The sequence below is a fragment of the Canis lupus genome, chromosome 16 (genome assembly GCF_011100685.1).
Source record: "Canis lupus familiaris isolate Mischka breed German Shepherd chromosome 16, alternate assembly UU_Cfam_GSD_1.0, whole genome shotgun sequence".
NCBI classification, from domain to species: domain Eukaryota; kingdom Metazoa; phylum Chordata; class Mammalia; order Carnivora; family Canidae; genus Canis; species Canis lupus.
The window spans coordinates 92,712-116,929 of NC_049237.1; the positions used below are offsets into that span (position 1 = coordinate 92,712).

The following is a 24,218-nucleotide window of genomic DNA, read 5'->3' on the forward strand; positions in this document are numbered from 1 at the left end:
GGCTCCCTCGCCTCCAGCAACCAGCCACCGGGACATATCCAGGAAGGTGCCTGTCCAGCCACCAGGGACAGGGGGAGGCTGAGCCCCGTGTCCGGGTTTCTACGGCTAACGGAGCCCGTGGCGGGGCCCTTTGATCCCTGGACACAGTCTTGGCAAAATGAGCATTCCTGATCCACTTCCCTGATGAGGACCACCTGCCTGGTCCCCTAGCGGCCTGCATTTCCATGGGGTTTCCAAAAGACCCACGGGGAAACTTCATCCCCAGATCCACCCCAGGAGGAACACTCGCCTGGAGGCCAAGTCTCTGGCAGAGGCCCCAGGAACGTGGCGAGTGCCCCCAGACAGAAGCCGGCTTACGGTGACCTCCCTGGCTGCTATGGCCACCGTGTGCAAGGCCTGGCGGTCACAGGGTCCTGCGCGCCCAGAACACTGACAGCTGGCTCTCGTGGGTGCTCCGTGCAGCCTCTGCGTGCACTGGGGGTAACCCCGTGGGCCGGGAGCTTTTACATCCCCGAATCGCCGAGGAGATGGGGCACGGAGAGGGTGAGTAACCTGCGCAGAGTCACGCAGCTGGGGGAGGAGGCACACGTCTGTGCTCTTGGCCTGGACACCACACGCCGCTGGGGAGGCCGCAGCCCTGCCGCACGACGCCCACCCGCCGTCCCGCAGAGTTCTGCGGTTTCTCGGTTGGACAAGCCCTCAGCCGCGGTGAGCCTCAAAGGCAAAGACCGAGATTTGTGACCGATGACGGGTCCGAGGGACGCCCGGCTGCACTCCTGCTCCAGGAGGCCCGCGTTCCTGTCTCTAACGAGGTCCTGGCGATGCCCGTTGGCGTTCTCCGGGAATGGGGACACAGGATGACCACGATGGCTCCCGTCCCTCTGCTCACCTCCCACGGGGAGGGACGAGGTGCCTCCAGGAAGAGCAGAGTGTCTCGACTCGGTCTGTGCAGCAGCCCCTCTGCTGTTGGTCAATATTGACGATCCGTCGTGGACAACGGTATCCAGGGCCGACCACGCGCTGGGGGTGCTCGTGGCCAGGGTCGCCCTCACGCACCCCCGAGAGCAGGGGTGTGGACGCCTGTTCCCATAGCCGTGGGGGCCGGAAGGCTGGGATGGGGGTCTCAGGGCCGAGTTCCCTGGGGGAGGAACCTCCCGCCTTCCTGTGGCTCCTCTGTTTGCCGTAAGTCACTGCCTTCTTTCTCTGGGCGTGTGCATGTCTGTCTCCCGATGTCCCCTTTGTGGAAGGACACCAGTCCTGTTGGATTAGGACCCACTCTATCTCAGGGTGGCCTCATCTCAAGGTCGTCTGCATGACCTTAGTCCCAGAGAGGGTCATGTTCTGAGCTACTTGGGGTTAGGAGCTCAGCATGTGGATTTTGGAGGAGGGGAGACGATTTAACTGATGACATCCGCAGGAGCACGGGGTGTGGGCCCCGCGGTGTGTCTCAGACAGCGTGCGTGTCCTCCTCCCTGGCTGCAGACTGCCCCGCGGACGGGACCAGAGAGGATGAGTGCACCTGCAGCCCCTGGCCCACGGCACCCACCTCGTCCCCCACCCGGGTGCCGTCGGGGGCTCCCACGGGGGCCTGGTGCCTCCTGTCTCTGTGTCTCTGTGAAGGAGATGGACGCAGATCCTGCTCATGACTGTGCTGCTCACGGGGGAGGGTGCTGTGACCTGGGTCCCAGGGCATTGGCCATTCCTTCGTTCTTGGATGGCTTGCCAGATTTTTGGACATTACTCAGCTTTCCTTCCATAATATCATTAGGACATAAAAATATACATTTAGCCGGAGTGCCCACGTTTGGTCCCCCATGCTTGGGAGACCGTGTGGACTTTGCTACCGGTGGGCACAGGTGGGCACTGGTGAGGAACACGTCCTGTCTTCTGAAAACAGGGAGGGCCGGCAAATTCCAGTCCCTCTGCCCCAGGGTCTGCCAGATAGAGGCCTGGGCACTGGGGATAGGGAACTGCGGTGAGGACGCGGTCACGGAGCCTGGGGCCAGGAGGGCTGCGCGTGGGGAGGCCTGTGCAGGAGGAGGGGCGGCGGCCACCAGGCGAAGTGACGTGAGCTGCTGGGGATGGCACAGCGGGTGCTCCTGGCCAGGCAGTTGGCGAGGTGCCGCGTCTACAGCCATCGGGGCTGACGTGTGTTGCCCGTGTTGTGCCGCGTGGAAAGCGGCCCCTTGACGTGGCCCAAATGATGCGGTTTCCTACACTCTAGACCTGGAGCCCACAGAAGAGCGGCCGGGGCTCCAGGGAGGGGGGCAGCGGCGGCGGCAATTCCCTGGTGCCTGCGAGACAGACCAGGCCTGGGGGGCTCAGGTGCGTCCTGGGGCCCGAAGGCACCCGGGAGGGCCCTGCTGCTGCCTCCCGGGACTCTGGGGACCCTCAGTCCTGCCTGTGCGTGGGGAGGGGGACAGCGAGCAGAGGGGGACAGCGGGTCTGCGGCTTTGCCGGGGCCATCCTCCTCCGCGGGGCGCGGGGCGCGGGGCGGCCGCTCGGCCCCTCCCCGGGGTGAGCCCAGGGGCGGCCCCGTGGACACCCAGACAGCGCGGCGTCCCCGGGCTGCAGGTGCGGAGGGCAGGCCGCGGGGCCCCTCCTCCCGGGACTCTGGTCGGTCCTCGGCCCGGCCGGCCGGTGGGTCCTGCAGCCCGGAGGCCTCCCCGCGCTCGCTGCCGGTGCGCAGGGCCGGGGCGCCAGGTCCCGCGGTCGGAGGGGTGCGGCCCCCGTCCTCGCCCCGCAGGGTGCTCCGCGCTGCGGGGGGCGGCGCGCGCCGGCGGGGAAACTGAGGCTGCGGCGGCGGCCGCGGGGGGACGGGGGGACCGCGGGGGACCGCGGGCGGGCGGGCGGGCGGCGCAGTGCGCAGGCGGCGGCGGCGGGAGGGGACGCGCTCGGGGCGCGCGCGCGGGGCAGCCTGCGCCCCGAGTGTGCCCGCGGCGCCCCGCTCCTCCCGCCCGCGCCCGCCCGCCCCGGCCCGGCCCCGCCGCGCCGCATGGCGCTGAGATGGCGGGGGCGCCCGCGGCCGAGGCGGAGGCGGAGGCGGAGGCGGCGGCGGCGGCGGCGGCGCGGGCGAGCCCCGGGGGCGCCGAGCGGGCGGCGGGCCGGCGGCCGGCGCGGGCTGCGGGCGTGCGGCGAGGCGTTCGCGTGCCCCGAGCTGGAGGCGCTGTTCGCGGCTACACGCTGCGGCTGGAGCAGGCGGCCACGCTGAAGGCGCTGGCGGTGCTGAGCGCGCTGGCGGGCGCGCGGGCGCTGGCCGAGCTGCTGGGCGCGCCGGGGCCCGCGGGCGGCCTGGCCCGGGGCTCGCCCCCCGCGCACTGCGCGCTCTTCCTGGCGCTGCTCGTGGTCACCAACGTGCGCTCGCTGCGGGGCCCGCAGCTGCGGCAGGTCGGCCAGCTGGCGCTGCTCTTCAGCCTCACCTTCGCGCTGCTCTGCTGCCCCTTGGCGCTCGGCCGCCCCGCGGGGACCCCGGCCGGCGCGGCTGCGGGCGCGGCGGCCGCCGACCAGGGCGTGTGGCAGCTGCTGCTGGTCACCTTCGTGTCCTACGCCCTGCTGCCCGTGCGCAGCCTGCTGGCCGTCGGCTTCGGGCTCGCGGTGGCCGCCTCGCACCTGCTCATCACCGCCACCCTGGCGCCCGCCAAACGCCCGCGCCTCTGGAGGACGGTGAGTGCCCGGGGCGCGCCCTCGCCCCCGGCTCAGCTGCCCGGAGGCACCCGGGACGCGGCGCGCGGGGCTCGGTGGGCCCGGAGGGGGAGGGGCCGCTCAAGGTCACCCGCGCCGAGGACGCGGCGGGGCTGCGGGGCCGGCGCTTGCCCGACCTGCCGGGCTGGGGACCGGGGCTGGGGACCTGCGGGCTGGGGACCCGGGACCGCGCGGCCGGGAACTGACCCGAGTCAGGCCGCTCCTGGCGCCGCGCATCCCTCCCGCGGGAGGGGAGGGGGGTAACGAAAGTGGGCGCGGGCTCGGGGTGCGCTCCAGTGTGCCCGGACCTCGTAGTGCGCGAGCAGAGCCCCCTCCCAGCCTGCGGCACCCCGGGGACTCGGGTCCCCTCCAGTCTCTCTCGTGCTCATGGTGGACCTCTCTCCCGGGTAGAAAAACGGGTTTGCCAAGGTCGAGCAGGGCTCCGGTCCCTGCTGTCCCCACCCACCCTGCTGGGACCTGACCGGGGCTGCCGGCAGCTGAACTTTGTCACTGCCTTCCAGGTGGGCCAGCGGGGCCGCTGGGAGGACCAGGCGCCACCGCTCCCCAGGGGCTCCTCCCAAGCCGGGGACTCTGGGGACCCAGACAGAGGTCTTTGCGCTGTGGGGCTCCCGGAGCCTGTCTGGGCGGTGGAGCTCCACCCGGCCCACTGGGGCTTGGAGGGACCTTAGGAAGGGCCTGGTTTCTGCCTCCAGCAGCAGCAGCTTTGTGGCAGGAGGATGGGGGCGGGGGGGGGGGGGGGGGCAGCTCACGTGTGGAGAGAACGTGGCAGATAGAGGGGATGGGGGAGATGAGGGGAGGAGGGGAGGCTGCACAGGGCAAGAGCTGGGAAGAAGAAGGGAGAGGTGAGGGGACCAGGATGGTGATGACAGGGGTGCACATGGTCAGAGGGGCCGTGGATGCACAGGGTAGACTCTGGCTGGAGGAGCACTTCGGGGCCCACAGAGGTCAACATGTGCTGGAGGCTGGGGGGAAGGGGACGGGGGAAGGGAGCTGTGGAGGTGGGAGGAGGGAGGGAGATAGGGGTGTAGGCCAAGTCAGAGGTGAGGCTGAGAAAATGGGGAAGAGGACCTGAGGGAGGGGAGGGGGGTTCTGTTCTGGAGGGTTCTGCAGCAGGCCGCCTGCTTGCTTGCCTCTTATCGGCGGCCTGTAGCCTTGCTGGCTGTCCTTCGGGGGTGCCACTGTACCCCTCCATCATGGCTGACGAGGGGAGCCCCCCGCAGGACAGCCTCCCCTCTGGGACTGGGAGGTGGTGGCCCGAAGCCAGGTGGGCTCCAGGTGGGGGGAGCCTGAGCCGACCTGGCCAGGCAGGCCCAGGGCCAGGGCAGCTCTGGGTTCTGGTGTACCAGGGGTTCAGCTGGTTCAATGAAAGGCCGCACTGTTGGTTTTTCTGGGGGGGGGGGTACAATTTTTATACAGTTTTTGGTCATTCCTTCTAGACAATTAAGGGAGAGGCTGGAGTCTGTGAAGGTGCCTCGGGCACAAGGAGCTCTGCCCCCAGGATAAGACGAGCCCCTGTATCCTCCAGGCAGGGAGCCTGTCCTGAAGCCGTGCACCTTGGGGGTTGGCTGCTGCCGGCTCACTGGGCAAGGCACACTTTCCTGCACAGAGCCTCGGTTTCCCTACCTGCAGAGCTGCCAAGCAGGTGGAAACCTGCTGGGAAAGCACATATGCAGAGTCTCCTGCCACTTCCCAGTTCTCTTGGCTTCCTTAGAACGTTCCCGTCCAAGTCCAGGCATCACTACTGGTGGTGGCGATGTGGGCAGACGGACAGGATGGGTGCAGACACACATGTGGTGGGGGGCCTGGGGTGCAGTCTGCAGATTGGCCTGGACGCCAGGGGGGAAGGTGGGAGCCATATATGCCAAGCGGGTCCTCCTCTACTGCTCCGCAGCCTCCCTGCTACCCCGTGGTGCAGTCACATGCCCACAGCCCCATATTCCTCAGGATCTGGTTTGGGGTAAGCAGAGGCCTCGCAGGCCGTCAGCTGGAGGCCCACAGGAGGCTGTAGGAGGCCCGGGTGATGGACGGTGACTGAGGCCATCTGAGTCAGTGCGGTGGGAGAGAGCCAGTCCTGCTGGGGGCGCTGAGATGGGGGGGGTCAAGCCCCAGCCCCCGAGCCTCGGCCCCTCCACAGGGAGGTTCCTGCAGCAGTCTTGCACTGCCCTGGTGTGCGGAGCTCTGGGATGTAACCATGTGCTTTGGGGACCCTGTGGCACCAGGCTGGCCCGGCCTGAGAGCACCCAGGAGCGCCCCGACTGGACAGTTGAAATACAGGGTCCTGCCCTTCCCCAGGAGGGGCGCCTGCTGCTGTGCTCAGCTCTGGCAGAAGGAGTTTAGGGACAGAGTCAGTCTCATCCCCCTCCCCAGCCCCCAGGAGGAGCCTTGTAAATATCGGCCAGGCCAGACTGGGTCCACTTCCTGCCCCCCTCCCCACTCCCCGTTGTATCTAAACACAGCGCAGAAATTCATTCCAGCAACGTGGGGGAACCAACACATGTTGCAGAACCCTTGAGGCCTGCTCAGGGGCGTCTGGGGGGTCTAGGACGTGGGGGGCTGGTGGGGGGAAGAGGGAGACATCAGGCATGTGACCCCTGCTCCCTGGCGGTGGGTGGCACTCGGGACCTTGAGGGGTACAGCTCGAGGAGGGAGTGGCTGTGTTTGGGGGGGGGCAGTGGTGGGGAAGTAGGGTTAGTGTGCGTGCCCAGGTCCTGGCCTTGGAGTGGTGGCTGGGGCATCGGGCTTTGTCTGCAGAGGAGCAGCTGGGGGGGGGGGTCTCTGCCCCCCCCACCCCCTCCACTCCCGTGGTGCCTGGTGTTGTGCCCCTATGGGCACCAGCCTCCTCCCTTCCTCCAGCTTCCTCCCCTGCGGCCTCAACCCCCAGGGCCCCAAATGACCACTTGTTGGCCAGGGGGGAGCAAGAGCCTGGGTTTTCCTGCACGCGTCCAGGGCCCACTGCCGTGTGCAGAATGGCCTTGTTCGGTGGCCTGTCAGTGTGGGTGACAGGTACTTCGTGTCCCCCTGTCCCGGGTGCTGGGCCGCGTGCAGGACAGGACAAGGCACCCTGACCTGGGGAAGTGAGGTTTGGCGGGTTCCCAGCTCCTGGGTCGCCCGAGCTCTGTGGGGAGCTCCCGTGCTGCCACTGGGGGGGGGTGCTTGTCCCCGCCCTCAGGGCCCGGCGCCCTGGCGACCTGCTGCGTACAGAAGGGCCCGGGCCCAGGTGTGCCCAGGTGTACCCGCGGGACCCCTGGGCGCCCGCCTGAGCCACGGCTCCCCCTCCCGCTCCGGGCCGCCCTGCTCTGGGTCCCGCTGCCGGCCGCCCCGCCCTCCACCGCAGCTCGGCCCCGCCCCCTCGGCCCCCCATCCCGGGGCCTCCCTGATCCCCGGCGGCCGCCGCCCCCATACCAGGACCCCGCGCCGACCTCCCCCCCTGGCCCCTCCCCTGCCTCCTCTACGTACCCCCCGCCCCGCCCCCGTCCCGGGCCCCTCCCCCTGCCTCCTCTAGGTGCCCTCCCCGCCCCAGCACCGCCTCCCCCTACCCCTTCCCCCTGCCTCCTCTAGGTACCCCCGCCCCTGCTCTGCCTCCCCGCCCCTCCCCCCACAGGCCCCGCCCCTGCGGCCCTGCGCCCCCGCAGCCGAGCGCTTTACCAGCGGGGCCCCTCCCCCCGCAGGGACGCCCGTCCTCCTCCCCCATTTCCTTGGGCCTCCTCACCTTGTTGGCTCACCTGCTGGTGCCTCCACCTGCCAAGGCCGCCGACAGGTGCTGCTGGGTGGGGGCTGGAAGGGGGAGGGAGGCGGGGGATCCTCCTGGCTCCGGGGCAGTGTGGGGGCGGGGAGTGCGGTTCTCTGCCTCTGAGGAGGGAGCCCACAGGCAGCCTCCTTGGTCTGGACCCCCTTTCCCTAGGCCTCTGGTCGCTGGGCAGGGCTCAGCCTCCCATCACTGCATACTCGGGGTGTCCTCCAGGCTTCCAGGGCCGTGTCCAGGGGGAATCCCACCGGGACACCTGATTCCTCACAGGCGACACTCCCACATCTGCCCCGTTGGTCCTCGGGTCCCCTCCCCAGGATCTGGTCTGCTGTCCTCCCTCCAGGGCGGCTGGCCCTGACCTGAAGCAGCCCGGGAATGGCCCGGGCCAGGGCAGCAGGAATTGGGCAGGGGGCCGGCACGCTGAGGGGACACATCCTGGCCTCAGGCCAGGGCTTGCACCTGCTCGGGGCAGGCCTAGGGACTGCAGGTGCCAGGGATGGGACCTGCCTCCACAAGCCCCAGGGACTGTGAGGGCTGGAGTCTGGCCCCACCTGCGGACCTGGTGGGGGCGCAGGGCACAGGCTGGGCAGACAGCTGTGATGACTCAGTACTTGTCCTGGTTGTGCCGCCTTCTCTGGGAAGCTCTGTGACCCACGCTTGGGTGCCAGGCCTTGGGCTAGGGGCTGGGGGCCCAGTGGGAACGAGACCCCCTGCCCTCTAGGAACTTACTTAAGTTGTCTGTGGGGGGACGCTGGCCTGTGCCGGGGAGCCTGTGACCTTCAGAGGTGCGAGAAGGGGACGGGGCGGGGGCGGAGGGCTCAGGGCGGCTTCCTGAGGCCCGTGTGCTCCAGGCTGGACAGATGAGGCCCAGGGCAGCCTTCGGGGCCTGGGGTCAGGCTCAGCCCGGGAGGCGGGCGAGCCAGAAAGGGCAGGTGAGGGCTGCAGGGCACATGGAGCATCTTCTGTTTCTTTGGAAAGCCATGCCGAGGCCCTGCCAGCCTTTTTATTTGTTTATTTTTATTTATTTATTTTTATTTTTTAAGTTATATTTTATTGGAGTTCAAATTGCCAACATATAGCATAACACCCAGTGCCCATCCCATCAAGTGCCCCACTCAGTGCCCGTCACCCAGTCACCCCACCCCCCGCCCACCTCCCTTTCCACCACTCTGCTAGTCTTTTTAGCAGAGTGGTCTGATCGGGTTTCTGTTTGGGGGTTCCTGGGATGCAGCGGGGAGCAGGGGTCACACGAGTGGACGTGGGTGCTGTGCCTGGCTCAGACCAGAGCGGCATCCTTGGGGACATGTCTGCTTGCCACTGCCCCCACCTGCTGTGGAGCTGCCCAGCCACCTACCTGCCCAGAGGCGATTGTTCTTGGGCGATGCCCGTCTCCTGTCCCCTCTCCGAGGTCCCGAGGGCCAGGGCTCATCTCCCAGGGGGATAGACAATCTGTGCTGTGTCCCTGCAGACTCAGCCCGAAACGTCCTCATCCCGTTTCCCGACTCAGACGGCGTGGCGGGCCGGTGTGGAGGGGTGCTGGAGCTCCTGGCTGTGGGTACTTACCCTGTGCCTCGGTTTCTTCTGGGGTGGCTCCGGGGCTTTGTAGGAGCGCGTGCAGCTTCCTGTGCCCCGGGCGTGGGGCCAGCGCTCGGCCAGGTGAGAGCCGCCTCTTGTTACTGCTCAGGGTCTGTGACCCGCCAGCTTTCTCTGACTCAGTGTCCCCGCGTCTGGGCTTGGTCGAGTGATGCAAGAGACGCCCCGTCGGCTGGTGGCGGCCAGACTGTCCAGACTGTGTCCTCCGGCTGTGCTGTCGGCGCTCTCCCCCTCCTGCAGTGCGGCCGGGGTGCCCCGCGGTGGCAGCCACACGGAGGCCTATGTCCGTGGCCTCAGGGCTTAGGTGGTCCACTTGCCCGCCAGGCAGGGGGGTCGGGTTGGGGCAGAAGGGACAGACCCCGTGTCGCCCGGCGCCAGGTGCCTCGGTTCACACCGTGGGGCTGGGCAGGCGGGCAGGAAGGACCTTGCCCGCTTAGTAGGGCTGGGCATGTGCGGCCCCCCGTGTGGCCCGTGTACACGCATGCACACACGCACTGACTCCTCCCGCAGACACATCCATGCCCTCACGTTTCACCCGCATGTCCTCACACTTGTCCGCCTTCACACACCCCCCCATGTACACACACAGGCACACGCTGCGCACCCCACACATCATTCCCGTGTTGATGTCGCCGCGTTCTTACCTGAAGGATATGGGACCCGGGGCCCTCCAGCTTCGTGACCCTGAGCGGCCTCAGAGACGGCCCAGAAAGTGAACCAGCCTGGGCTTCGTCTGGGGGGGGGGGGTCGGGGTTGCAGAACGTGGGTCAGTGACAAGGGCCGGGACCCCTGCCCAGCCTGGGGCCATGTCCCTGAAGCTCCCACCCTCTGCTCCCCAATGCGTGGGCCGAGGGGGCGTCAGGACCCTCCCTGGATGCTCCTGTGTTCCTGGCCCCTGGAGCCTGTGCTCTTGGACTGCGGGTGGTGGGACCTGCTGTGATCTCTGAGCTGCTGGTGTCCAGGCTGCCTCCTGCCCTCAGGCCCGGAGGAAGGCTCCCTGCTGATCAGAGAAGGGCTCGCTGCTCCCCGGTGCTGTCCCTGTGAGGCTGCTGCGTGCACACTTGCGTGTGTTGGTAGCATTCGGAGCCCTGAGGCCCACCAGGACCTGCAGGTCTGGATGTCTGGGTCTGAGGCTGCTCACTCTCTCTCAGCACCCAGGACCCACCTTGCTCTGGGCTTGTTGCAGTGTCTGTGGGCCGAGAGCTTGGGTGGAGGGACCGCAGTATGGCTGTCCTGGGTCTAGGTCTGCAGTTAGGGGCGCTTCCCTTGGTGGGGAGCAGGGCTGGACGGGGAGCCTGACCAGGTAGGAGCGGCCCACGGTGACGGTGACTGTGTGGGCAGTGTGGCTGCTCAGGCCCAGCGTCCTGATCAAGCTGCTCAGGGATCCCCAGGGAGGAGATCCCAGAGAAGGAGACAGGGGGACAGGGTATCCATGGAGGGACCTGGGGGCGGGGGGGACGGGGCACCCATGGAGGGACCCAGGGGTGGGGGGGGACAGGGTGCCGATGGAGGGACCTGGGGGTGGAGGGGACAGGGTGCCCATGGAGGGAGGCGGGGGCTGGGGGGACAGGGCGCCCATGGAGGGACCTGGGGGTGGAGGGGACAGGGCACCCGTGGAGGGACCCAGGGGTGGAGGGGGGATGGGGTGTCCATGGAGGGACGTAGGGGTGGAGCAGGGACAGGGCAACCATGGAAGGACCCGGGGGTGAGGCAGGGCGCCCATGGAAGGACCTGTGGGACGGGAGGACAGGACGTCTGTGAGAGGATCCCCTGCACACAGGCACAGGGTGCCCATCCACGCGGGGGACCTGAGGACAGGGGCTGTGGCCCGGGGAGTGTTGGGGTCACGGGAAGGGCCGGGAGCCCCCCTCCTCCCGGCGTCGTGCTGCAGAGCAGGGGTGCGTGGGCGTGCGCTCATGGGTGTGCAGCGGCACCAGTGGTGCTTCTGCGGGGCCGAGTGGGCCGAGCGGGAGTCTCCTTGGGTGATGCGGACCCCGGTCTCCAGGAGCGAGGCCACCTCCGAAGCACGGACCAGCCTCTTGGTTGGCACCATGTGCCCCAGTGTGGGGACGTGAGGCCCGACGCCCGGGAGAGGAGAGTGTGGCCGGCAGCCAGGCCTGCACCCTGCCCTGGCCCTCGGGGCGCCCACGGCCTCGGGGGGCCGCCCCCCCCAGCAGTCTCCCTAGGGCCCTGTGCCCGCGTGACCTGTGGGCTCTTCGGAGGTTGCCTCGCACATCTGCACCGAACGCCTGCTCAGGGGGGCTCCGGGAACCGTGCGTCCGGGTCCTTACTTGGAAGCAGGTGTTGCTGACCTCAGGGGCGTCCCCCTGGCTGACGGCGCCCCGGGGGGCTGCGGGGGGCTCGCTGCCTAGGGGCGCTGCGGGCAGGGGCTGGAGAGCGCCTCTGTGGCTGCCGTCGCTGGCACCGGCCCGAAGGTACGCGGAGGCCTCGAGATGTCCCAGGGCTGTGGTCGGCGGCTGCAATTCCACGGCCCGGCGGGGACACGCGTGGAGGCCCGGGAGCCGCAGCGGGGCGGGCAGGCCCTCACGCCGGGATCCCCCCGGGAGAGCCGCCAGGGCGCACAGGAAACGGCGCGGTGCTTGCCGGGCCCCTGGGCATGGGCCGCTCACGGTGGTGGCTGCGGCCGGGGTCCTCAGCATCACGTGTGGGAAACCCGACAGCAGGAGCTCACAGCCTCCTCCCCCCCAGAATCTGTAGTTAAGAAACCCGTTTTTGTTTTGTTTTTGTTACGGAAACTCTGAAACTCGCTGGAGCGCGGCCAGCAGGGCGCTTTCTTGGGGCCAGGGGCAGCCCCTACCCCTGTCCCTGTCCTCTCCGCTTTTCCTCCTTCAGGGGATGCTCGTCCCAGAACGCTTTTCTTAATTCCACCACAGAGAAGGTGGCAAGCGGTCGCGTTAGGAAACACGTCCGTGAGCAACGTGGGAAAGGGAGCACCCCGCGGGGAGCACCCCGCACCCGCAGGCAGGACTGGGTGGGTCCCAGTGCGGGCACCGTCAGGGGGGCCCCGACCAGAAACACGGGACTTGGCGAGGCCCGGGCGGGGCGTTGATTTGGCGCAGGGGGTGCGCCCGGTGAGGTGGGGGTTCTCGTGTGCGGGCAGGGCTCCCCCTCTTCGGGCGGTGGCCGAGCTGCCGACGCGGAGGCCGGTGCCCTGTGCTGGGTGGCGCGGGCGGCGGCTGGATGGAACCCGGGTGTTCCGCACAGAGGTTTGAGTGCTGAACAGGGGGGATCTTGGGGTGCCTCGGGCTTGGGGTCAGGAGGCTGCCCAGTGGTCAGAGGGAAATCCTTGAGGCGGAGGCTGCCGTGGGAGGCACAGTCCTGAGGGAGAGCGGCACGATGCAGGCCTGGTGGGGGCACGAGCACGTGTGTGTCCACCCGGGGCCCCGATGGGGAGATGGGACAGGGGAGAGGTCAGCCTGGAGACGTGGGCCGGGCCCCGGCCTCTGAGGGATGGGGATGCCATCCTGGAGACCACGGACGTGAGGCGCGGTGACCAGAGGGTATAGGGGGCAGTGACTGGCGGGGAGCAGCGAACAGCAAAGCTTTGAGGTGCTCCTTCCCAGTTGGGGTTGTTTTCTGTGTTCCATTTCCCCTTCCAAGGGGCCCCTCTGAGAATGCACGCGGCCATCTGGGAGCTTCCTTCCCGGGTCCCCGCCCCACTGTAACGACCGAGTGTGGCCACCGGGGAGGCTGGGCTGGTCATGTGCTTGGCCCCTGTCGTCCGTGGCGGCCCCCGGGGCCCCCTCTGAAGCAGCCTGGGGCTCCCCGGGCTGGGCTCTTCCCCTCGGACACGGCCCTTCTGTCCGGACGGCGTCTCACTCACCTGTCCTGAGAGCCCACCTGGTGACCTTGGCCCTAGCCGCCTCTCCCCGTGTGTGAACAGCCTGTCCCTGTCCCGGTGGGCACAGGGGCTGGGCCGCTTGGGAAGGGGCCGAGCGCGGGACCTGGGCCAGTGACGCCTCCCCCTCTCCCACCCCTGACCCTGCAGCCTGTGGTCACCTTCATCTCTGGGAAGCTCACAGCAGCTGCAGCCCACCCCCTCCTGGTGGGTGCCGGCCCCAGCTCCCTCCACCCACGCTGAGCCTCTCCAGACCTCGTGCCCGGCCCAGGGCCAGGGCCTCTGCTGCCGTGTAGACCCCTCACCAAAGCCCAGGAGCCTCGACACCCGGCTTACCTTTGTGGAGTCCCGCGCTGTGTGCGCTTCCTGACACCCCAGAACCTGCCGCTGGGTCCTTATCCCCAGTCCCCTTGTCCCGAGAGCACCTGCTCCCGCCTCCGGGTGGTCCCCCCTCCGCCGCCCCGCCAGGTACCCCTCACCCTCGGGCCTGGCCCCCCTCCTCCCAGCCTCTACTCTTGTCCTGGACGGAGGACGAGGGGAGGGTGAGGCCAAGGCCAGCCCCCCACTGGCAAGGAGCCTGGCCACCCTGGAGCCGTGGAACCCCAAGGCCCGCCCGGTGCCTGGACCTGGAGGTGGCTGTGCGGGGCCTGGGGCGGGCACTCGGGCTGTGTGCCAGCCTCTGTACAGCCGCATCCTGCCGCTAGGTGTGGGCGGTGGGGTGGCAGGCTGTGCCTCAGGCTCTGCGCAATCTGGACGCGGTGGCGCCTGGCCCCCTGCATTCCCGGGTCGCCGTGTCCCCAGTGGGTCTGCAGACACTCCCGCCACTCCGGGCTGGCAGGGTGCTGGCTCTGCTGCCGCTGCCCGGCCTCCTGGGGGCGGCCGCCCTCCTGCCGGGCCTCGAACCCTGGCTCCTGGCTTTGAAAGCGTGTTCTGTGGTTGAGTTCTTGGTCTCAAGACTTGTCAGTGGTTGTGAGGTTCAAGGTGATGCCTGTGGTCGGCACGGCCGGCGTCACTCTGTGCGTGGTGCAGCCCGTGGCTTCTGGAGTAGGTGTGCGTCAGACGGGGCGTGACCCCGGGGGCAGGGAGCCCGTGCTGCAGCAGCAAGGGGAAGGCGCCCGCCCCCGCTCCGGGAGCCCCAGGGCAGCGTGAGGACCCGGGGGCGCTGTGGGGTGGGGATTGGCTGCTCACCCGGGGGCAGAGGGCCGTGCGCCTGCCCAGCCATGCATACTCGTCTCCAGGTGACCCCCCACCCACCCCCGCCCCGTGCCTGTCCCACTGGCATCTGCCCAGGTCCACGGGGCAGGGGTCTGCTTCGACCCATTCCTGCGCCTCGCCGCCATGCAGGAGGCGCCCTGGGCGGCTTTCCCCGCCGCTCTGGCCTTGCGTGTGGCCCTTGCACCTCCAGCCTGCGTGCCCCGCTGATGAGCCAAGCGCTCAGTGGAGCTGCCCGGAGCAGGAATGGGGCTTCCTGGAAGCCGAGGCAGCGCAAGAGCACGCTTCTGGTCCTCTGCGGTCAGGTGCGAGGGCAGGAGACGCGGCAGCGCTGTGGCTGCTTTTCCTGCAGCAGGCAGGTGCCCCGGCTCACGGCTTTCAGTCTGGTCCTTCACAGTGGCGCTGCCTCCCCGGCCAGGGGCGGCTTCCCCCTGAGCCACGTCCGTCGCCGCTTCACACTGGCCCCGGACGCTTCGCACGGGTGTCGGTGTGGTGCCCACGCGGGGCGGGCGGTGAGCTCTGCGCCGCTCCCACTTTGCATAATTCAGCTTCGCCTTGGACAGATCATCCCGACTGTGGCCTCAGCTTCTATCTGACGGAGGGGTCTTCTCTGTAGCGGATGTGCGTGGCTGCGCCGTGTGGACTGGGGTGGGCCCCGTGTGCCTCCGAGCCAGAGCTCTCGCATGCGTCGTCCCCTCCAGAAGTGCTTTGACGTCGATGTTCGGTTGTCACCCTTGTTGTCCTTTGAGGTTCCCGGGACTCCTGGAGCCACCTGGCCCATCTAAGGCGAGGAGGCCCTGCCAGCCCATCCTGGAGTGGACACAGATCCAAAGCCTTGCCCCTGTTGTGCTTGAGTGGATGGACGGATGCAAGGATGGATGGCGGATAGATAGGTGCATGGGTGGATGGGTGGGTGCGGATGGATGGGTCGGTGGGTGGATGGTTGAGTGCATGAGGATGGATGGGTGGGAGGGCATAGATGGATGATATGGATGGGTGAGTGGGTAAGGGATGTATGTATGTATGCGTAGATGGATGGATTGGATGGGGAAGTGGATAGATGGGTGAGTGGGTGGATGGATGGGTGGGTGGATGGGTGGGTGGGTGGATAGATGGGTGAGTGGATGGGTGAGTGGTTGGGTGGGTGAGTGGGTGGGTGAGGGAGTGGATGAATGGGTGAGTGGTGGATGGGTGGGTGGATGGGTGAGTGGGTGGATGGATGGGTGGGTGAATGGTTGAGTGGGCTGGTGGGTGAGTCCGTGGCTGGGTGAGTCCATGGCTGGGTGAGTGGGTGGATGGATGGGTGGATGTTTTGAATAGGGCGTGTATGTCTACAGATTTGATTCCGGCTGGTGACACCCTGATTATGGAAGGAGACGGTGTTTGTGGTGGAGCAGTTCCTTGTTGGTTTCTTCACTCACTGGGAAGTGTCAGGGAGAGGGGGACGGCGGGGTGTTACCCACGTCAGCACCCTGCAGGTGAGGGTGGTGGTCCCATTTGCATGGGGTCCCTTGGCAGTGGGCAGAGCTGGATTTGAACCCGGGCCTCTGACTTCGCGGCCAGTGATCGTCCGGAGGATTCACTGGAAGCAGGGCCCAGCGGGAGAGCGCAGTGAGGGGTCTGGGCCCAGACCACACAGGCCCAAGTCTGCTCACGCACCAGCTGTGAGAGCCCGCCCACGCTCCTCAGCCCGAGCTCTGTCTCACGTTTGTAAGGGAGGCCAGGCGGGGTTGCGGGGAGCCCGGGTGGGGTGTGGGCTGAGCACAGGGACCATATCTTCTCCCACCTGTGACCCAGGGGATCAGGAGTCAGGAAGAGCACTGGGGATAGTTCCACGCCGACCCTGCCCCCCCCCCCCCCCCCGCAGTGAGGAAGGGCCATGGGGTGCTGGTGCTTTCAGGAGCCAAGAGAGGCCTCGGGCCGCCGGCGGACCCTGACGAGCAGGCACAGGCCTAGAGCTCTTCTGGGATTGTCCTTGCGGCCCACGTAGGCAGGGTTGGGGTGCGAGTGGACTCAGAGGCTCCTTGGCCTTGCAGGCCTGATGGGGACAGACAGGGAGTGCCTGGGAGGGACGTGGGCCTGTCCCCTCCCCCAGTGCTGTTCCCGGGGCTCAGAGACCTTGTCCGCAATGCACGTGTGTGCAGGCCGTGTCCCCGTACCCCCGTGGCGCCCCCCGGCCTCCCCCCAGGCTCAGCATGCTCCAGAAGCTCGTCACTTCAGACGTCAGGCTGCCTCCAGGCCTTGCGTCTGTATGTCCTGTGGGTCATGGGACAGCTGGGGTCCCTGCCCACCCACCCACCTGACCGCAGATGTGAGGACTGGGAAACGTCTCGTGGGGTCTCATCCGGGACAGCGGGGAGCAGGTGGTGGCACACATCTGCCCCTACTACCCACGTGCCCTTCTTTATTCATTCAGCAAACACCAGGGTGCCCGTTTCGCGAGTGGCTCATCCCAGGCTCAGGGGTCTGCTGGGGGGAGCAGCGGGAGGGGTCGGGGGGCCCTTCGGGGGTCTGTCCCAAGCAGGGCAGGAGGGGCACAGGGGGCTGGGGCGGGGCCAGGCTGGAGGTGTGGCTCCTTGGTCTGGGGGTGGGGTCCCACATGAAGTGCAGAGGTGGGGGGGGGGGGGGGGGGATGGGTGCTGTCAGTGGAGAGGTCCCAGGCATGTGCATGGGCCCAAGGGACGGGGAGGGAGGGGTGCTGGGTGCTGGGACCTGACCTGGGCAGAGCCTGGGCCGCCGCGAGGGTGGGTGGGCTGGGGGGGGCCGAGGGGGCGGGGGCCTTTCCCAGGGTGTTGCCTGCGGACTGCGCAGAACGGGCCGGGACAGCAGGGGCCCGGAGAGGAGGCAGGAGCCTCAGACGAGAGGAAGAACCGCAGGTCGGTGTGTCAGCTGCCGAGGGGGATGCAGCGGAGCCCGCGGGTCCCAGCCGGAGGGCAGAGGGGGTCCTGTGGCCTGGGTGGCAGGTGCGGGCCCCGAGGAAGGCGGGGCGAGTGCAGGACTCTCCTGCCGCACGAGGAGCACCCCGAGCCCTGGAGTGGACCGAGCAGGGCCCGTCACATGGACTGTGTGTTTCTCCCAGAGTAGGAGAGCAGTGGGAAGGGGGTGGGCGGGAGGAGGAGAGAACGCGGAGTGGGGCTTCCAGGGCGGGACACCTGTAGCCTCGAGGCCCTGACAGGGCCCTGTGTCCAGTGCAGTGTGGGCTTTGGAAAGTGGAGGGCGGGGCAGTCCTGAGGAGCCTGTGTGCTGAGGCCACGGGTATGGGGCAGGTACAGGAGGCCGGGGGTGTGGGGCAGGTACAGGAGGCCCCGGGCGTGGGGAGGTACAGGAGGCCGGGGGTGTGGGGCAGGTACAGGAGGCCGGGGGTGTGGGGCAGGTATAGGAGGCCGGGGGTGAGGGCAGGTACAGGAGGCTGGGGGTGAGGGCAGGTACAGGAGGCCGGGGGCGTGGGGCAGGTTTAGGAGGCCGGGGCGTGGGGCAGGTACAGGAGGCCGGGGGTGTGGGGCAGGTACAGGAGGCCCCGGGCGTGGGGAGGTACAGGAGGCCGGGGGCGTGGGGCAGGTACAGGAGGCTCGGGGCATGGGGCAGGTACAGGAGGCCGGGGGCGTGGGGCAGGTACAGGAGGCTCAGGGCATGGGGCAGGTACAGGAGGCCGGGGGCGTGGGGCAGGTTTAGGAGGCCGGGGCGTGGGGCAGGTACAGGAGGCCGGGGGTGTGGGGCAGGTACAGGAGGCCGGGGGCGTGGGGCAGGTACAGGAGGCTCGGGGCATGGGGCAGGTACAGGAGGCCGGGGGCGTGGGGCAGGTACAGGAGGCCGGGGGCGTGGGGCAGGTACAGGAGGCCGGGGGCGTGGGGCAGGTACAGGAGGCCGGGGGCGTGGGGCAGGTTTAGGAGGCCGGGGCGTGGGGCAGGTACAGGAGGCCGGGGGCGTGGGGCAGGTACAGGAGGCCGGGGCGTGGGGCAGGTACAGGAGGCCGGGGGTGTGGGGCAGGTACAGGAGGCCGGGGGTGAGGGCAGGTACAGGAGGCCGGGGGTGAGGGCAGGTACAGGAGGCCGGGGGTGTGGGGCAGGTACAGGAGGCCGGGGGCGTGGGGCAGGTGTGCAGAGGCCAGAAGCTCAGGGCTGCAGAGTGTGCAGGTCTCTTCAGCCCGGGGCCGCACGTCCTGAGCGCCGCTGTGTCCGTTGGTGGTGATGACGGTGGGGGCAGCGAGGACCAGTCACCTGCCGGGAACCCCTGTGGATGTGCGGCCAGGTGCCACCGCTCAACAGGTGATGACTGGGGCAGTGGCCCAAAAGCGGCCAGGGCAGGGGCCTCGCTCCCTGGGACCCCTGCCTGGAGCCCCCCTGGGGGACGCTGCAGCAAGGGAGGCCGGAGCATGGTGCATGAGGGGTGCGGATGCCCCGCTCCTGTGGCCCAGCCCGGCCTGCGCCAGGTGCCAGGTGGGGCAGCAGTGGGCATGGCTGCTCTGACGTGGCCGTGGAGCAACGAGGAGGGCAGCGCCGGGGACCCGAGTGGGCATAGGGATGGGGCAGCCGCAAGGGCTGGGTTTCCTCATGGGGGGAGGGGGTGGCATGGGCGAGCAGGGTTTCGGGGCGCCCTCCTCCACAGGCCGGCGTCCTGGCGGGGACCCAGAGGCCAGACGAGAGAGGCAGCAGATTACGCCGGGCCCTCCCTGGCCGGCCCTGTGGCTCCTGACCCCTGCCCTGTGGCCCTGCTGACCTGTGGGTCTTGGAGTGCTCGTCTGGACCCTGATACGCCCTGCCCTGGCCTCGGGTGGGGTGTCCCCCACCCCCCACAGTTCCCCATGTGAACTCCCTCTGCCTCCGGTCATACCTGTCGGCAGGTGAGCTCCAGGCATCACCCCCATCACTGGTGGCTGGTTACCTGGCCGATGCTGATGGCGCCTTGCAGTCCGCCGGGCAGGGCTGTGCCCGACCACGGGGTGTGGGCGACGCCAGGAGGGAGGGGAGCGCCGGCTGGCAGGTGGGGGTGCAGGGAGGCCCCGGGCCGGGTGCATGCAGAGCGCCAGGCAGAGGAGCCCCCCACCCCCGGCCCACTGGACACGGACTCCTCCTGCACGCGGACAGCTTCACCAGCGCTCATGGGGCTGACTGGCCAGGGGGCCTCAGTTTCCCTGGTGGATCATCGTGGCGGGGGGGAAGGGAAGGAGTGATGAGGTGCTTGTAGGGTGGGGACCTGGGCCCCGCCGCTCTGCTGTCCGCTTCTCCACTGGCCCGACGGCCTCCTGCTGGCCCGTGTCCCGCCTCTGGCCCAGGGCAGGGCAGCCCGTGGGGTCCCGACCTCCCACTCTGTGCCTCTGAGCGGGGTGCCCGCGTGGGGGCTGTGGGGCGCCGGGCTGGGAGGGCGTGTGGCTCACCGGTCCCCTTGCTGCCACACGTGCGGTCGAGGCCAGGCGGGGGCACAGAGAGGCCAGACAGGTCATGTGTCGGCCCGGAAAAGACGTGTGCTCTGCGCAGGGACCTGTCAGCGTGTGGGGGTGGAAAGGCGCCCATGACGGCGCCTGGGGCACGTGAAGCACCTTGACCCTGCAGAACCCCGTCCGTGGCCTCCCGCACCCGCGCTGCCCGCCTCCCCCGACTCGTGGCTTCAGGAACAACTGGCACGAGCTGAGCCCCGGCTGAGCAGGTGGCCTGAGCGGACGCCCTGGGACATGGCACGGGCCCCCGACGGCCGCGCCGCCCCTGCTGCCCCTGGGCCCGGTGGGAGGCTGTTGCAGGCACCACAGAAGCACCTCCCCGGCGCTGTAAGCCTGCTTCAGGCTAGGAGCGCTCCAGCGAGGGCGCAGCGGTGGGCTCCTGGGGCTGGAGATGACCAGGGTCGCAGCAGCATGGCCGGGCCGGTCACAGGGCGGGGAGCGGGTCACACGGGGACTCGGGCGGCTCCCGGGGATGCTCGCGGGATAGCGGTTTTCTGGCTGCGCGGCGTGTAGGGGATGCCGTCCCGGTGCCGGGAGGAGAGCGCGGCAGGTGAGCCTGGCTCCGGGACGGAGAGCTCCCTGCGTGCTGTGCTGCCACCGCGTGAAGCGGCCCACTCGGGACGAGGGGTGCACCTGCCGCCCCGGCTCCTGGTCCGGGAAGCAGCCTCGCCGGCACCCGCGGCCACCTGGGCAGTCCAGTGGGGACACGGGCTGGGTGTGGAGGCTGAGGAGCCCCGCCGAGCTCGCGCCCCCCGCGTCAGGTGCCCTGTGCTCTCTCCCTTCCAGCTCGGAGCCAACGCCCTGCTTTTCCTCAGCGTGAACATGTACGGGGTCTTCGTGAGGGTCCTGGCCGAGCGCTCCCAAAGGAAAGCCTTCCTGCAGGCCCGCAGCTACATTGAAGACCGGCTGAGGCTGGAGGACGAGAATGAGAAGCAGGTGGGCACGGGGGGCTCTCACCTGCAGGGCCACGGGGCCAGCGGGGGACACAGGGTGGGGAGCACAGCTGGGGGCATGGGGCCGTGTGGGGGGTGCAGACAGCGGAGTGTGGGCCCGGGGTGCAGGGCCGGGAGCACCCAGCGGGGAGCACGGAGCTCGGGGTGGAGATGCTCAGGGGCCTCAGGAAGAGGAGACAGGGCAGCGGCAGTGGGGACTCCGTAGACGTGGAGGGGGAGGACCTGCCACCTTCTGTGGCCCCAGCGTCAGTCTCCCAATTGGTCAGACGGTGTGCCCAGGTGACACTGTAGGGCTGGGAGGGGGCAGGGCGAGCTGCAGAGCTCGCCCCGTGGGTTTGTTGCCCTGCAGGGGCTGAGCTGCTCCAAGGCCGGCACGGAGGGCGGGGGTTTCACCTGTGGGGGGGAGGTTGGGTGGGATCCAGCTGGAATCCACTGCCTTGGAGCCGGGGTGGTGGGGGGGTGGTGAGGCAGGTCCTGACCGGCCCTGGCGCAGGTGTGGTGGGCCCTGACCCGCCGGCCAGAGGCTAAAGCTCTGCAGACCCGAGGGTGTCCCCATGACAGTGGTCGTCACGGTAACCCTGGCCAGCAGCTCGGCTGTGAACCTGGGGGGCCCCCTGCCCGGCCCCTGCCACAGCCTCCTGGGGCCGCGGGACCACACACCCCCACCTAGACGGCGAGCCGGACCGGTGCGCACTGCCCGGAGTCCCCGGGCTCATCCCCGTCAGGGGTGCCGGGTGGGCTGGGAGCCCCCGGCGAGGCTTCCCCGCAGCGTCGGTGCTGAGCCTTGTTTCTGTGGGGTGGCGGGTGGGATTGCTCCGTACGTGAGAGCCCACCGTATCGCAGACGCAGGGCGTGGGGTACGGGCTGTCCTTCTAAAACATGCACACGCGTGTGTTTATTTATAGATACTATAACGATACCTAGTGTTTACAGTGAAGGTAGGTTGTGGTTTAGAAGCAGATGACGTACGTATGCTTAGATTGTGTGTGCGTATCTGGATGGACTTGTCTGTGGGAGATCCACGTCTGCGTGTATACGTACGTGCACATGCGTGGTATGCATGTGTGTGGGCCACATGTGTGGAAACGTGTGCATTTGGGTCTGTACACACGTGTATGTGTATATGTGGAGCATGTGTGCAAGTGTCCATGTCTGTGTATGTCTATGCGTGTGGATTTGCATTCGTGTGGACTCTGTGCATGCCAGTGTCTGTACGTGAGTGTGTGCATGTGCGTACATGTATGTGGGGATACGTGAACATATGCATGCAAACGTCGGGTGTGTGCATATATGTGTGGATGTGTGCGTAACTGCACATGTGTGGATGCGTGTGTGGATGTGAGTGTAAGTGTGTGCGCGTGTGTGCAGACGAGTGTGTGGCTGAGTGTGTGTGTGCATGCAGGCACACACGTGCGTACGATCCGGAGTCCCCGGGGCTGGTCCCTGAGCGTCTCCTGCGACATCAGCCCCGCCAACTGAGGGTCTCTTGGCCGTTTTTGAGACGCTTGCACGCGCAGCGCGGGGACCCCCCTTGGATGCCTCCCCGACATCCTTGAAGAAGCGACGTTTGGGGGCCGCCGCTGCGTCTTCCTCTTCTGAGTTTCCCTTTGCTCTTCCTCCTGTCTTCCATCTCCTCTGCGTTTCCTTTCGGATGTCTTTCTTTCCGTGCTCGGCGTGTGTCTGTCTTCATCTCTTCTCTTCCCGTGGCTGCCTTTCCCGACGACCACGTGAGGCTCTGGGCCTGTTGGGTCCCCGAGCTTGGGGTCGGCCGCGAGCGATGCTGCAGTGGTGGCCGCGGCGTGGACCGCACGTGCATGCAGACTCCCAGGCCTGTGCTCTAACCGCACCCCCGGCCCCGGCCCCAGGGGCGAGCGGTCACACGCACTCCTGCCGTCACGGGGCCACTCTGCGTGCTCGTGTCAGCTCCGCCAGCAAGGGCTCATCCCACAGAGGGGGGAGCCCAGACACCGGGAGGCTCAGGGCCGGCGTGTGGGCGCAGCAACTCTGCAAGACGGCAGATGTCACCCCGACCCGTCAGCCCGGTGACTGCTGTTACCGTGTTGTCACTCTGGGTCCGGATATTTAGATTTTCTGCATTTTCCCACGGACGGATCCACCGGTGCTTTGAATGTAGCTTGAGGCCGCTGTGCCTTCCTCCCCGGCGTGTGCGCGGGACTTTGTGTTCTCGGCACCGACGTTTAGACGCCGTGTTTTGAAAACGTGACTCCTCCCGAGGAGGAGTTCATCCCGGTTCATCGCCTGGGAGCAGGCCTCAGCTGTGTTGTCGGGAGAGCAGGTGCGACTTCGCGCCTCGCCCCGGCTCCGGGGGGGTCTCCCGGTTACGCCGTGTTCCATGTTCTCCTTCGAAGTTATCCGCGATTGCGCGTGGCTCCGGTAGCGGTGGCCTCTGAGCGGGGCCCCGGGGCCCGCCAGTCCATGGGGGCCGGCTGAGGCGGGCCTGGTGGTCGGGGGCCCGGCGTGTGTCCCGGAGAGGAGTCTGGTCTTCTTTGTCCATCCTCCACTCCCTGGCGGGCCTTGCTGCGCCTCCTGGCCCTCACTGACGCGGGACGGCCTCTCCACACGGTTGCCCTTCGTATTTCTTTGTGGCGTATGTGTTTGACCCCTCCTGGCCCACGCTCTGGCCCCGTGGGTGCCAACGGGCCGCTCACCGTGGAGAGGCCGGTGTCTCCTCCGGGGTGGTCCCTGTGTCCCCACGTGTGTTTCTCTCGCCTTGCTTCTCTCGGTGTAAACATTCAATAGTTCCATATTTCAGACATTTCCGTCATTTCTCTTGGTGGTTCACACGGTGCTTTTGGAACAGGAGGGTGAGGGTCACGTCCATGCATCTCTGGCTGGCCCAGAGCGGGCGAGTCCGGACTTTGACCTGCCATGTCTTCTCTGTTGGGGCCTGGGGGTCGGGTCTGTCACACGGGAGTAGGCTTGGCACACGGCGAGGGCTTGCGGCCCCGGGGGTCAGGTACTCCAAAGGGACTTGGAGGGTCTTTCGCTTCCAGAACAAAGACGTCCAACCTTAGGTCTTCGAAACGGGAAAGCCTTAGAGCAGCTGATCAAGAAGAAAGAATGGGCATAAGGCGGGTGTTAGGGACGGAAGGCTCGGCGGCAGATAGAGCCGTGCTAAAAGCAGACACAAGGGAAACACTCAGGATTCGTCACTAGCAGGAGATTTGAAAACTCCGAGATGCACCAGTTCCCGCACAGTTTCCAGGATCGAAACTGATTCGAGAAGCAAACAGAGGGCTCGGAAAGTCTGTGGCCACCCAAACGTTGACTTAGCAGTGACAGTCGTCTCCGGGCCCGTGGTCACCCATGAGCCAGCCATGTGGGCGTCCGGGGAAGGCGCCATTCCCGCTCCCGCTTGTCCCGGGGATGTGGGCGCAGGGTGACTCTCCAGAGTCGCCGACGTGCAGGTCGCACACACGTGGGGAGTGGCCCCTGCTCCCGGCGCTGTGCTCCTGGGCGGTCACCCCCAGGCCCTTCCTGGCGCTGAGCGGGGAGCGGGTTTTGTCTGGACGCCTTGGCGCATCCATGTGCCACGTGTGGGGCTCTGCAGGGGCTGCCGCTACCCCGTGTGTTGTCATCCCCATGATTGCCTGGACACCGTGGAAGCAGAGCTGACAAAGTTTTCTTTTCTTTTTAAATGTTATTTATTTACTCATGAGAGAGAGAAAGAGGCAGAGACACAGGCAGAGGGAGAAGCAG

At 67.8% G+C, this 24,218-nt stretch overlaps 1 protein-coding gene and 1 non-coding gene across 2 annotated transcripts in view; both read left to right on the top strand.

Annotated features, from left to right (window-relative positions):
• The first annotated feature begins 3,501 nt into the window (after nucleotides 1-3,501).
• The window catches only part of ADCY1 (adenylate cyclase 1), a 101,087-nt gene continuing 80,370 nt past the window's right edge, over nucleotides 3,502-24,218 (top strand). The window contains exons 1-2 of the mRNA XM_038559246.1: nucleotides 3,502-3,663; nucleotides 20,332-20,481. Coding sequence (XP_038415174.1) covers nucleotides 20,368-20,481 — 114 coding nt within the window. The 5' untranslated portion in view covers nucleotides 3,502-3,663; nucleotides 20,332-20,367. The remainder of the gene's footprint in view (nucleotides 3,664-20,331; nucleotides 20,482-24,218) is intronic.
• Nucleotides 21,596-21,740, top strand: MIR8852 (microRNA mir-8852). The gene has a single exon (NR_128803.1). It is a non-coding gene; the product is annotated as a microRNA mir-8852 (primary transcript).